The 14,570-nt window shown below is 36.3% G+C and overlaps 1 protein-coding gene across 13 annotated transcripts in view; it reads left to right on the top strand.

Moving 5' to 3' along the window:
- The window catches only part of STAU2 (staufen double-stranded RNA binding protein 2), a 311,591-nt gene that overhangs the window by 118,725 nt on the left and 178,296 nt on the right, over positions 1–14,570 (top strand). For all 13 annotated transcript variants that reach the window (XM_081816134.1, XM_081816132.1, XM_081816137.1 and 10 more), the window contains 3 exons: positions 1,106–1,265; positions 2,554–2,661; positions 4,713–4,925. In XM_081816134.1, the coding sequence (XP_081672260.1) occupies positions 1,106–1,265; positions 2,554–2,661; positions 4,713–4,925 (481 nt within the window). The remainder of the gene's footprint in view (positions 1–1,105; positions 1,266–2,553; positions 2,662–4,712; positions 4,926–14,570) is intronic.

Genomic DNA, 14,570 nt, shown 5'->3' with positions numbered 1-14,570 from the left:
CAGATATCCGGGTGGCTTTCTCCCTCACTTATTTTAGGTCTTTACACAATTGTCATCTTTTCAGTGAGACCCTCCCTGGTCACCCTGTCTAAAACCCACCTCCCTGACATGTCTGACCTTTCCTTTTTCTCTTTAACTTAGATCTCTAACATACTAGATGTTCTGCATATTACCTTATTTATTATCTGTCTTGCCCAGTACAATGTGTTTTTGTTCATTGTCATATTCCCTCTTCATAAAGAATATCCTCCATAAATAATTGTTGAATTAATCAATTTCATTGCATATCCTCTTAATTATTTCTTCTTCATTTCTTCTAGTTTGTTCTTCACTCAACCCTGTTATCCCCTCATATTTGCATCACTATTTCCTAATTGTGACTCCTTGCTTCAGTAGTTAAACACAAACCTGCTAAAAATTTTCTCTTTAAGTATATTTTATTATAATATTGCTTATCTGCTCAAGAATTGGCTTACCTCCCCATTCTTTCTTATGTTCAGTCTGATCTTATTACTTGGCAAAGTACTTATTCCTTTGGAATGGAGTAGTAGCTCCATCTCTCTGCCTCCCCCATGTCGGGCCATAACTGTCTTCTGCTGAAGTCACCGTCCTCTGCATGCTGTCCCCTAAATGGGCTTGCCTGTCTCCTGCATCTGTTGTGGTTCCCTTCAGCACCAGACCATTTGGCTCACATCTGTCAAAATCTGACTGAAAACTTCTTACTAAAAGTTTTCCGTGATATAATTGAATAATTTTTACCATATTATATTTTAATATTTTTTCTATAATATGCTTTTCATGGAGAAATAGATCTATAGTTGTATTGACTCATATTTTATTGTTTATAAATACATTCGTGAAGTTAATACTTGATTGGGGTCATGTTTTCTATAATATGCTTTTCATGGAGAAATAGATTTGTAGCTATATTGACTCATATTTTATTGTTTATAAATACATTCGTGAGGCTAATACTTGATTGGGGTGAATAAGAGAGTATAGTACATTATATAGTTGCTATCATTTTCAAGAAAACAAATGTTACTCATGATTACAGAATGCTTGTATTGGACTACCATTAATATTTTTTATTTTTTTATTTTAGGTATCATTGCCCAATGCCCAAGATCTTTTATGTTCAGCTGACTGTAGGAAATAATGAATTTTTTGGGGAAGGAAAGACTCGACAAGCTGCTAGACACAATGCTGCAATGAAAGCCCTTCAAGCACTGCAGAATGAACCTATTCCAGAAAAATCACCTCAGGTATGTTACTGCTACCTGTGACAGTCTCTTCCTTATAGTTCCCCAGTGAGATTATTGACAAGACAAATAAATGCATTTCTATGAATAAAAGAGATAATCTCTTCTGATAGGAAAGAATATTAGAGTGGTGACCTGCTATGATTTGCTTCTCAGATCACCTGTCTACTGTACTAGACTCATGTGTTCCTGCTAGGATGACCTTACCTTTGAGGACTTTGGTTCACCTATGGAGTTTTCTTCTCAGGCAGCACAGGACTTGAGGATGTGAGCAAGGATGAGAAATAGCATTCATTTACCTTTCATTTAATGCTGTGTTTATTGAACAGAGATTACATTGTGTTCATTTAGAATCAAGGAATTGAAAGTGGAAGAGATTTTCGTGGACTTTTTTCAGTCCTACTTTATTTTATAGACCAGGATATCGGCTGATCTTGAGTAATTGCACCCATTTCCCATGGCTTTGGCTGCCTTCTCTGTTGATTTCAAAATAGTATCTCTGGCTGACATGTCTTATAAGTCACCTCCTTATTGAGTTCTCCACTTAGTTACTGCAAACTGTTCTGTCCAACTCCTACATTTCCTGTGCTCTCAAACCTCTTGTCCTCCCCGTCTGAGATTCATCTTAGTTAATGGCTGACTTAGGTATTTTTCTCCTTGTACACTTTCATTATGATTCTTACCTGTTTGCTTATCTGTTTTCACACTAAGTCATAAGTTTCTTGGCAGTAGGAATACTGTCTCTTGATCTTTTTATCTCTAATACCCTGTGTTCAACATATATGAATCTCTTCAGAAGTATGTGTTAAAGAAGTGAATTACTAAATTGGTGCCAAAGCCAGAGATATAGCTCCAGAACCCTGACTTGCATCTTATAAGCTTTCTGTAGTTTAGTCTTTACAGAAGATTAAACAGCATATTAGAATATCAGGGAAAGTGTTGTGTGTGTGTGTGTGTGTGTGTGTGTGGGTAGGTGGGGGATAGACATCTCTAAAGAGAATTGAGTCTGGGGACATAGAATAAACTCAAATTAGTATATGGTTGAGTAAAAGATTTCCACACTCAGCATTTATTCTTCCACTTTGAGCAAAAAAAAAACACCCTACAAATTAAATCACAAAATGCCTCGCAGCAAAGCCCACAACTCCTGTGGTTATATAGGAATCCACAAGATACAGTCTCTGGTTTCTTGTTTCTTACTGTATTTTAAATAGGCCCTCTTGATTGTAGAATATATATACAGTTTGTTACAAAGTGAAGACTCATCGTCATCCTATTTTTTGTGATTTAGAACAGCGAATCAGGAAAAGAAATGGATGATGACAAGGATGCGAATAAATCTGAGATCAGCTTAGTGTTTGAAATTGCTCTGAAGCGAAATATGCCTGTCAGTTTTGAGGTATGTGCTCAGTAGTGATCTTCCCTTTCTCTCCCCCTGCTCCTCACTATTTAAAATAAACAAACTAATGAACCAGTGTACTAGTATCCTGGAAGAGTTAACGTGCTTCCTTATGCTCAGGTTCTCCATCATGAACTCATACAGGCCCTGGGAATAGAACTTACTGCAGTGTCACGGATTTCTGCTGGTTTCTTCGGCTTTTCTGTATTAAATAATTCGTATATATGATGTTTTCATTTTGATCGTAACGTTTTGTGAGTATAAGATAATTTGTAGTAAGGTTTGGTGTTTTTAATGGGATTAAATTCAAAGTATTCAAGTTAAAAGTGACATGTATATATTACTACTAAATTCTTCTAAATTTGTGGAATCAAAATAGGTTTAAATTTAACTTTTACTAATAAATCACTAAGAAGTAATTAAGCAGCTCTCTACAACCAGATAAACATGTCACAAAATGTTTATAAAATGTGAAATTTAAAAGGGAAAAATTTTAAATTATTATAATACCTCCTTCATTAAGAGATCACTAATTTTGTAACTCAGATATCTAGAAAATAGGCAAAACCCAGGAAATAAGCTGACACAGTTATGGAGTATCCTTCAAACTATGGATGTTCAGCAACTAGAAAGCTCCCACATTTTATTTACTGGCAAGATCAACCGACCTCAACCAAGGACGTATCTCCTTAGACACAATTCTCAGTTGGGTTATCTGATCTTTCACCCTATGGCAGATTAAAAGCAGCAAAATGAGGAAGGCAGGGCTGCAAAGTACTTGAGGACCTGATGGTCCCAGCAAGAAATGATAGGGGAAATACAGAAAAGCTATCTCAAGTAATTGCATATACTAAAAAAAAATATTGGAACATGGCCTTTTAAAGGCTACAATGAATAGGAACAATTTTATAAGTCTTAGAAGTCCTTGGAAGCATCAATATATTATAGTATAGAATATTTGGTTTTCATAATGATGATCTAATGTGAGCAATAAAAGGTCAGATATTTAGTATTCTCTGTTAAGTCAGTTAAGTACATACTTCTTCTTTTTAATTGAAGAGGATATCCATCAAAGTAGTTAAACAGTTTTGGTGTTTCAATTAGTAAACTTAAATTACATGGAAAGTATGCTCATCATAAGTTTCTTATCCCCAATAATGTTGAATTTTTGAGATACTTTGTTGTTTTCCTTTTCTTTTCCTAATTGGTATCTAATATTAGGAGACAGAATTTTAATATAAAGTTAACGGTAAACCATTTAACTAAATAGAGTATCTTTTATAGGTCAGAATTTTGAAGGAGACTGAAGTTGTGAGCATTTGGGTTTTAGAAGGCATTTTTCCTCCAAAAGCTGGCATAGTTTAAAGAACACATTAATTCAGGGTTTAGGAACATTCATGGCTGACAGATTCATAATCCATTACTTTAGAAAGATAGGTATTTTTTATGGTATGTCTACTTACCTATTTAAGATCATGTCGCAGAAAGTAAACATTCCTTTCTATAAAACAGCCTTTGAGGCCTCCATCAAAAATAGGTTATTTTCACCCATAAGTTATTTTTGAGAGGCTTCCACATGAAGGATGCTTTATGGGCTAGAGAACCCCAGGAAGGAGTAGTCTTGTACTTCAGTAACTTATTACAGAGAAGAAATTAGAGATGTACACATTTATATACAAATTATTGTTATGGATGGTCTCTGCACCTAATCCAATATGGTATGTTTTATATTCTTAATTTTCTGTTCATAAGAAACTGGGTCACCATAATTAGAATTGCCTATTTTAAGCTAGTAAAACACAAATTTTGACTATGAGTTGAATGTATTTATTTGGTTTTTTGTTCTTTTGACTTCAGTTCATTAAGCATCATAAGTATCATAAATGAATGTCCGTGTATAATATCTGTATAACTTTATTAAAGAAATCTATAATTTTGGCATAATTCTTTATAATTTCAATTTTGATTATGACGTGAACATTTAAAAAAGACTCATGGGATGAGAACATTTCGTAAGTGCCTATGTTAAGTATTTTACTTATATTTAATAGGTTATTAAAGAAAGTGGACCACCACATATGAAAAGCTTTGTTACTCGGGTGTCAGTGGGAGAGTTCTCTGCAGAAGGAGAGGGAAATAGCAAAAAGCTCTCCAAGAAACGTGCTGCCACCACTGTCCTACAGGAGCTTAAGAAACTTCCGCCTCTTCCTGTGGTTGAAAAGCCCAAATTATTTTTTAAAAAACGCCCTAAAACAATAGTAAAGGTAAGTGTGTGCTTGTGAACACTGGTCAGTTTTGCTATATAAAATTATAGTGACTGTAGGTAAAAGTTTTTCCGTGGGGCAGGCACCTACACCTATGCGTTACACGTCACCCCAGAGTCACGGTTGGCCCTGGACTGTAAGTTAGTAACAGTTCTGTTTTGCTTTTAGACACTGGACACCTGCATTTGTTCATCAGATAATCCTACCTTCCATATTTATAGTTTTCTATGGTTTAAAAGATACTTTCTCATTCATGATCCCCTTTAGTGTCATTCTCATCAGCACTGTGTAAGGTAGATGATGTCACCTCTTCTTACAAGTAAGGTTTTATGAAACGTGTTCAAAGAATTTGCTCGCTTTGATTCACCTGGGCTGTGGAGCGCCTTGAACTACTCTGATTTCCAGTGCCGTGGTCTTTCTGCACACTAGGCTGCGATAGAGTACCTTCTTGGGAGATCATGAAATGGTGGTAGGCTGCAGAGTAATACTCATACGACTAATACCAGTGCGGGTGATAGCAGTGGCTCATGCATAGAAAGCACTGTGTGTCCCAGCACTTCATGTGCTTTATCACATTTAATCCTCATAGCAGCCCCGTGAGGTAAGTGGTAGTATTTTGTTTCTGTTCTTTCAGGCATGTATACCTTGCCAAAGAAGAAAACAGAGCACACACTTTTTCAAGATGTTGTAACTCTTTCTTTCACTAGAGCAGATTTTTTTTTGTTTACACTAACAACAACAACAACAAGCAAAAAATGGGTGAGATGATTCAGCCCTGAGTACATGACACTGCCTGTGAGCGCTCAGTATGTATGACTTGCATGAGCTAGAGTTTCGCTAACAGAGAAAGCCTTCAGTTGCCAGCATGTCAGTTGCCAAGTCAGTGTCTCGTAGTTAGCAGACTTCTGGTTCTGCTCTACAAATCAAGGATTACAAAACTGAAGCTCGGTTAACCCTTGAACAGCATGGGTTTAAACTGCATGAGTCCATTTAAATGCAGATTTTTTCTGTAAATACAATATGGTAAATGTATTTTCTTTTTCTTATGATTTTCTTAGTAACATTTTTCTTCTACTTTAGTTTAAGAATATAGTACATAATACATACAACATACAGAATATGTGTTAATTCAGTTTTAGGTGATTGGTAAGGCTTCTGATCAACCATAGGCTATTGGTGGTTAAGTTTTGGGGGAATCAAAAAAAACAAAAAGAAGTTATACATGGATTTTTGACTGAGTGGGGTATTGGTGCTCCCCCCTCCCCCTCCCTGCAGCGTTGTTCAGGGGTCAACTGTACGTTTTATCTCTGATGAACCTCTTGTTTAGATTATACAATGGTAAAACTACAGTATTTTTATAGATTTTCTGCCTTTTGCACCTTTGTTTTATTTAAAAATGCATGTATACATATTTACATAAATAACTATATAAACACGTGTTCTTATTTTTTTTATAAAGATTTTATTTATTTATTTGACAGAGAGAGAGAGAGCACAAGCAGGGGGAGTGGCAGGCAGAGGCAGAGGGAGAGGGAGAAGCAGGCTCCCGACTGAGCGAGGAGCCCAATGTGATGTGTGGCTCGATCCCAGGACACTGGGATCATGACCTGAGCTGAAGGCAGAAGCTTAACTGACTGAGCCACCCAGACACCCCATACACGTGTTCTTAATGAATACTATCATTATCTCACTGAGAACGTGTAGGTTATGAGTTCCCTGAAATAGCATTCTATATTGTATATAAGGTAGACTAAAAATAAATGCCAAATAGATCCACTTATCATGAGTCCTGTTGATTTTGAGGGCTGGCTTTCATTCATATGCTCTAACCACATGGTTAGGGAGTAGAATATGGCTTTAAGAACATAACGTTTGGATTCAGTTTTGAGTCTGAACCCCCTGTGACCTGAGCAAGTTACCTAACTTTTCTAATCTTTTATTTCTTTGCATTTGAAAGTAGGAATACTAATTGAACTTGCTTCATAGGGATTGTTATGTGTTAACTGAAATATACACAGAATGTGTTAGTAATTATTATTAAATATCAACAGTACAAATTATAAGTGCTCAATAAAGATTAACTATTGTTATTTTGTATCTAACTCTGTTCACATCTTATATGTATGTGAATATATCCATGGTCTGTTTTCTTAAGTATTTTTTTAAGAATTTTTTATTATTGAGGTATAGTAGAAATACAATGAAATATTAGTGTCAGTTGTACAATGTACTGACTCAGCAGTTCTACACATTACTGAGTACGTAGTCACCATCTGTCACTGTTCGTTATTACAGTACTATTGACTGTATTTTCTATGCTATACTTTTCATTCCTTTAACTTACTTATTTTGTAACTGGAAGTTTTTAGCTCTTAATCCCATTCACCTATTTCACCCATCCCCCTCCCCTTTGCCAAACACCAGTTTGTACTCTGTATTAGTGAGTCTGTTTTGTTTTTTTTGTTTTTCTTAAATATTTTTATATATAAAATCTATAGCTTTTCCATGATGGAAGAACAGTGCTCTGCATCAGAGTGGCAGCACAAAACTGGTCACAGTAATTTCCATCTAATTTATTAAACTAAATAGAATCTTAGTAAGTTACAAATAATGAGCCATTAGGCTAGAAAAGATCTATACATTTTTATGGTAGGATATAAACATAACCTTGTTGCTTTTAACTTTAGCCATTAAAAGCAAGATTATTGTTTAAATGTTATTCCCCAGAGTGGGGATAAACATTTTGAATTCTCAAAATTATTTGCTGCTACTTCTAGTATATAAGCATGTTATTCCAGAACTTTCTTCCTATCCACCATTCATATCTCAGCTTGAACTTGACTTCTTTAGGGAAGCCTTCTTAGTTCTCCCCCACTCCCAGATTAGGTTAGCCCCTTGCATTTTTCCTCACATACATCACACTTGGAATTATTTGTACCGTGTCTGTCTTATGTTAAAGTAAAGCCTATAGACATCTTCTGAAATGTAGGGTTATTTTGAGAAAGCAGCATGCATACAATGAGTTGGAATCTAGGTAATTTTTAAGTATGGTGGGCCAATAAATGGGTAGGTTGAAATAATATCTTGGTTTTTCAGAATTTTTATCCTTCCTTATAGGTCTTATACATCTAGGCTCTACAGTTCTTTATTATGCAGTAGAAGCAGAGCATAAACTGTTGATGATTTGCCTTGACTTTATTTAGAATGAAACATCACATTATTTTAATTTTCTTAATCATGTTGTGATGTAGCTGTTACCTTGTTTTACAAATGGGATCCTTGATGTTTAAGAAACTTACCCAAGATCACGTAACAGGTTCTATGTCCAGTCATGTCTGATTCCAGTGTCCATTTGAAACTGGTTGATTATGAACTCCTTTTGGATTTTAAGATTAACTCTATAGAGTTACCTTGTTAAAATGTAAGACTGCCCTAGTGATGTCTCTGGGTTTATATTTTGTTTTTTAATGTAGTTCTCTTCTATAAGATGAGACTTCAGAGAATGTATTTCCGATGTTGGAGATAAAGTTTTCTGGACACAACTGTTAAAAGACCTTCTATACTAGCTATACTAGTTTGGGAAAGATAACATAAGACTTGATATCCAAGGAATAACTTAATTGTCAAGGATGCTAGTAGTTAATTTCAATCAAGGGAAGAAACCAGCCATTCTTAATGTTCTCAGACTCCGTTATTACCTAATTGGATTTTGGCATCTGTTTTTTTGTCATTGGAATCCATATCAACAACAGTGTTTTGGAACTTAAGAACTTTTTTTTAAAGAGGGAAGGATGGGCAGAGGGAGAGGAAAGAGAATCTTAAGCAGGCTCCATGCCCAGTGTGGAGCTGGATGCGGGGTTCAGTCTCACGACCCTGAGATCATGACCTGAGCCAAAATCAAGAGTCAGACGCTTAACACTGAGCCACCCAGGTTCCCCATGGAACTTAAGAACATTTTTATAAAGAGGCAAATTAAACAAGAATAGAGTACATTGGAAATACATTTTTATTTGAATATCTTCATGAACTAGGCATACTTCTAGCCCTAGATTCAAAAGCTTCCCTTCACCTTTTCACTGATATTCCAATCTTAGACTTGTAACTAATTGTCAGTATTAGTCTTTTCTCATCAGTACTTTACTTCCTTTAGTTTTCATTTTTTTGGTATGTAAGTAGAGGTAGAAAGCATTATTTTATTAAAAGTTAACATTTTCCTTATCTCTCCTCTTGTTCCACCTATTACAGTACTAAAGTTTTCAGCCTTTTTCTTCTCTTACTCTCCCCTAGGCTGCTCTTCATACTTTTAGGGCTTCAGTTCAGTATTTATGTAGATGATTCCCAAATGCTCTTCTGTGCTCTACACTGCTTATTGGACATCTTCACTTTGTAATTTCACAGGCACATCAAACTCATCATAACCTCCTCCTCTTCCAGCATTCCTTTTTTTTTTTAGATTTTATTTATTTATTTGACAGAACGAGAGCGGGAACACAAGCAGGGGGAGTGGGAGAGGGAGAAGCAGGCTTCCCGCCGAGTGGGGAGCCCAATGTGGGGCTTGATCCCAGGACTCTGGGATCATGACCTGAGCTGAAGGCAGACACTTAATGACTGAGCCACCCAGGCGCCCCCAGTATTCCTTACCACAGTGCCTGCCATCACCATCCCCCTGCTGAAACAAAAACCTGGGAGTCATTTTTAACTTCTCTCTTAGCCATTATATCCAACCAATCATCAAGTCCTATTGAATCTATCACTTAAGTATTTTTTAAGTTGGTTCATTTATTTCCATCTCTCTGCCACCCTTTTGGTTCAACTCAAAATCGTCTCTTGCCTGAACTGTTATAGCAGATTTTTAATTGGCCTTCCTATAATACTTTTGACATTAACTGATCTTTTAAAAAATGTTATCTTTTAGAGACATCAGTCAGATCATGTCATGCCTCTGCCTGAAATCTTTTAGTGATTTCCCATTGCTCCTTGGATAGAGTCCAAAATCCTAAATTTAAAAGATCCTGCAGGATCCGACCTGCAGCACCAAACTAGATATGGTTGAGAGCCAGCAGTTCTCAGGAGGAGCTCACTCTATACATAAGTTTAGTGTAACATCCGTCATCTGTAACATAGTGATAACCCTTGTGTCTAATACCTGTTTTAGAAGAAATTTTCACAGCTGGAAATAAAGTACTGACCATTTGATAAATACAAAAGCTTTACTTCTAGGGATAATATATGAGGAAAGTTCATATGCACGGAGATTTGCAAAGGTTTTTTGTTTTTAAACCTTTTAGAAGGCACTAAAACAGCCATATGTAAGTTTTTTAAAAAGATTTAAAAAGCTTTCCTCATAAACATTACCCATATAATGTTAAAAATAGAGTGTCTTCTGAATGGTTTATATAGTATTTGTATTTATGTTAAAAAGCATATTAAGTAACAGTAAGACCTCCTGCCCGACTTGGATAGAGAACATCTCTCAATGACATTGAAGCTGTGTGTATGCCTTTCCTGTCACGTCCAGATACCACCTCATGTAGTGAATCACAGTCATTAGTTTCATATCTAGCAATTCCTTACCTTATAATTTTACTATATGTTTTTCTGAAAAAATGGCATTTGATTCGTTAGCTTTTTAAACAGCTTTGTGGAGGTATAATTGACATATAATGAAGTGTACATATTTAAAGCTTGTGATTTGGTATGTTTTGATTTATGTGTACACCTGTGAAACCATGACCATAATCAAGGTAATGAACCTATCCATTGCTCCCAAAAGGTTCCTCGTGCCCCTTTGTAATCCGCCCCCATCCTCCGTTCCCAAGAAAGTACCCGTTTTTTGGCTGGCTTCTTTCACTTAGCATAAATCATTTTGACATTCACTCATGTTGTTGCATTGATCAGTTATTGGTTCTGTTTTAATGCCAAGTAGTTTTTTTGTTGTATAATTACACCACCCTTTGTTTATCCATTCATCCTTTGGTGGATATTTTGGATGTTTCTCATTTTGGGCTGTAAATAAAGCTGCTATGAACATTTGTGTATAAGTCTTATTGGCATAAGCTTTCCTCTTTTGGGGGGGAGTGGTAAATGCTTGGGAGTGAGTGACTTGGTCATTTAGTAGGTATATAGTCAACATTTTAAGAGATGGCCAGTTGTTTTTAAAAGAATGTACTGTTTTACATTCTCATCAGCCATGTGTGAGAATTCTAGTTGCTACACATCCTTTCTCATATATAGTATAGTCTTAAATTTCAGTTGTACAAATACATGTGTATTGATACCCCGTTGTGGTTTTAATTCACATTTCTCCAGTAACTAATGATATTGAGCATTTATATGTGTTTGGTAGCACATCAAGCCTGATGAAGTGCTCTTCAGATCTTTTCCCATTTAAAAAATTAAGCAATTTAAATAATAAAATAATAAAATTCAAATAATAATAAATTTATTATTGAATTTTAAGAGGTCTTCATATACTTAGGATACATGTTATTTTTTTCTTTTTTTTTTTTTTAAAGATTTTATTCATTTATTTGAGACAGAATGAGAGAGAGAGAGAGCACATGAGAGGGGGGAGGATCAGAGGGAGAAGCAGGCTCCCTGCCGAGCAGGGAGCCCGATGCGGGACTCGATCCAGGGACTCCAGGATCATGACCTGAGCCGAAGGCAGTCGCTTAACCAACTGAGCCACCCAGGTGCCCCACGTTATTTTTTTCAATGAGAATCCTTTTTTTTAATTGAAGCATAAATGACATGCAATATCCTCTTAGTTTCAGGTGTACATCACAGTGTTTCAATACTTTTATACATTATGAAATCCCCATTAAATCTAGTTACCATCTGTCACCATACATAGTTGTCATTGACTGCATTCCCTATGCTGTACGTTACGTCCCTATGACTTACTTATTTCATAACTGGAAGTTTCTATCTCTTAATCCCCTTTACCTAGTTCCCCCTCCCCTCCCCATACAAGTTCTTTCTTTTTTTTAAAGATTTTATTTATTTATTTGACAGAGAGACTCTGACAGCGAGAGAGGGAACACAAGCAGGGGGAGTGGGAGAGGGAAAAGCAGGCTCCCCACTGAGCAGAGAGCCCGATACAGAGATAGAGAGCTCGATCCCAGGACCCTGGGATCATGACTTGCGCCGAAGGCAGTCGCTTAACAACTGAGCCCCCCAGGCGTCCCTACAAGTTCTTTATCAGATATGTGATTTGCAAATATTTTCACCAAGCCTATGACTTGTCCTTTTCAAAGAACAGAAATTACTAATTTTGAAAAAGTCCAATTTATTATTTTTATGGAATATGATTTTAGGGTTGTACCTAAGCAATTGTCACCTAACCAAGGCACAAAAATTTCACCTATATTTTCTTCTGGAAGTTTTATAGTTACAGATATTACATTTAGGTCTGTTAACCATTTGAGTTATTTTTTGTAATGGTGTAAGGTATGAAGTTGTTAGGTTTTCCTTTTTTTGCATATGAATATTCAGTTGTTCCAGTACCAGTGGTTGAAAAGACTACCCTTTTTTGCACCTTTGTCAAAAATCATTTGACCGTGTACGTATGGGTGTGTTTCTGGATGTTGCTGTGTTTCGTTAATCTCTTTTTGCCAGTGCTACACACGCAGTCTTGATTACCATAGCTTTAGAATAAATCTTGAAACCAGGTAGCCTGAGTCCTCCAGTTTTGTTCTTTTTTTCAAAGTTGTTTGGTTATCTATCCTTTGCATTTCTACATGAATTTTAGCATTAGCTTATTGATTATTACAGGAAAAAGCCTAGTGGGATTTTGATTGGGATTGCAATGAATTTGATAGATCAGTTTGAAGAGAATTAGCATTTTAAGAATATTGAGTCTTCTGATCATGAACATATATGTGTGTCCATTTACTGAGATCTCATTTAATTTCAACAGTGTTTTGTGGTTTTAGTGGGCTTTACATAAATTATATCATCCCATGTTCTTCTGTGCTTGCTTTTCTTAAAGTTTTTTTTGAAATTCACTCATTTTGAGGCATTTAGCTGTCCTTAAATTCATTTTCTTTTCCTTTTAAAGATTTTATTTATTTATTAGAGAGAGAGGGAGAGAGAGAGAAAGCACAGGCAGGGGGAGTGGCAGGCAGGCAGAGGGAGAAGCAGGTCCCCACTAAGCAAGGAGCCCGATGCGGGGCTTGATCCCAGGACTCTGGGATCATGTCCTGAGCTGAAGGCAGTCGCTTAACCAACTGAGCCACCCCTTAATTCATTTTCATTGTTATATGCCACTCTACTATATAAACATGCCATAATTTATTTGTTCTTTTACTGGTGACTGTTTAGGTTATTTCCAGTTGTTTTTTTTTTTTTTTTTTGCTATTTCAAATAATGCAGCTATGGATATTCTTGTACATGTGAGCTAGTGCATATGGGCAACAGTTTTCGAGAGGTATAAACATGCCTATGAGTAGGCTACTGGTTTTTGGCTTTGTCATATTGTTTTCCAATTTATATTACTATCAGTGTATAAGGGTTGTTTTTTTTTTTTTAAGTTTATTTTTTAGTCGTCTCTACACCCAGTGTGGGGTTTGAAATCACAGCCCCAAGATCAAGAATTGCATGCTCACCTGATTGAGCCAGCCAGGCGCCCCAGGAGTGTATAAGTTTTTGTTACTCTCCATCCTCACCAATCAGGGCTGTCAGACTTCTTAATTTTTGCTAAGTGGTTGGGTATGAAATAATATCTCACTATGGCTTTAATATGCATTTTCTGAGTCTTAATGAGATTATCTTTTCGTATTTTTTCTTCTTTTCATATTTTTTCTTCTGTTAAATATCTATTCATCTCTTTTGCCCATTTTTAACTTACATTGTCTTAATACTTTTTAGGAGTTTTAAAAAATATATTTTGGGGCGCCTGGGTGGCTCAGTTGGTTAAGCATCTGCCTTCAGCTCAGGTCATGATCCCAGGGTCTTGGGATTGAGTCCCGCATTGGGCTCCCTGCTCAGCAGGGAGTCTGCTTCTCCCTATGCCCCTCCCCCTGCTCATGCACTCTCTCCCTCTCAAAAAGAAAATAAATAAAAATTTAAAAATATGTATATTTTGGATACTAGATATATCAGTTTTTAGTTATAAGTATTGCAGATATCTTTTCCTAGTTCACGGCTTGTCTTCTTACATCCTTTTTGGTGTGTGTGTTTAAGATTTTATTCATTTATTTGAGTGGGGGGGAAGAGAGATAACATGAGCACTGGGAGGGGCAGAGGGAAAGGGACAAGCAGACTCCCTGCTGAGCGGAGAGCCCCATGAAGGGCTCGATCCCAGGACCCTGAGACTATGACCTGAGCCTAAGTCAGTTGTTCAACCAACTGAGCCACCCAGGTGCCCCTCTTTTTGGTGTTTTTTGATGAACAGAAGTTGTGAAGCAACTCTAATATATTGAAGAGTTTAAAAGTAGACTTAACCCAACTTATCAATAATACATTTGAGCCCTAAATGCCATAGAAGCCTTAGTTTCAGATCTATTCTATGATTTACCTTTATAAATCTTAAATTTGACTATTCAGTCACATTATCTTCTCCAGTTATGGTTTTGGGGTGCAGAGGATGAGGGGAGATCCACTGTTTCTCTAAGGATCCAGTAACAAGTTTTACAAGCATGTTTT

Source organism: Leptonychotes weddellii, chromosome 4, assembly GCF_054177405.1.
Source record: "Leptonychotes weddellii isolate Sample4059 chromosome 4, ASM5417740v2, whole genome shotgun sequence".
In the NCBI taxonomy this organism is placed as follows: domain Eukaryota; kingdom Metazoa; phylum Chordata; class Mammalia; order Carnivora; family Phocidae; genus Leptonychotes; species Leptonychotes weddellii.
This window is presented reverse-complemented; position numbering and strand designations above follow the sequence as displayed.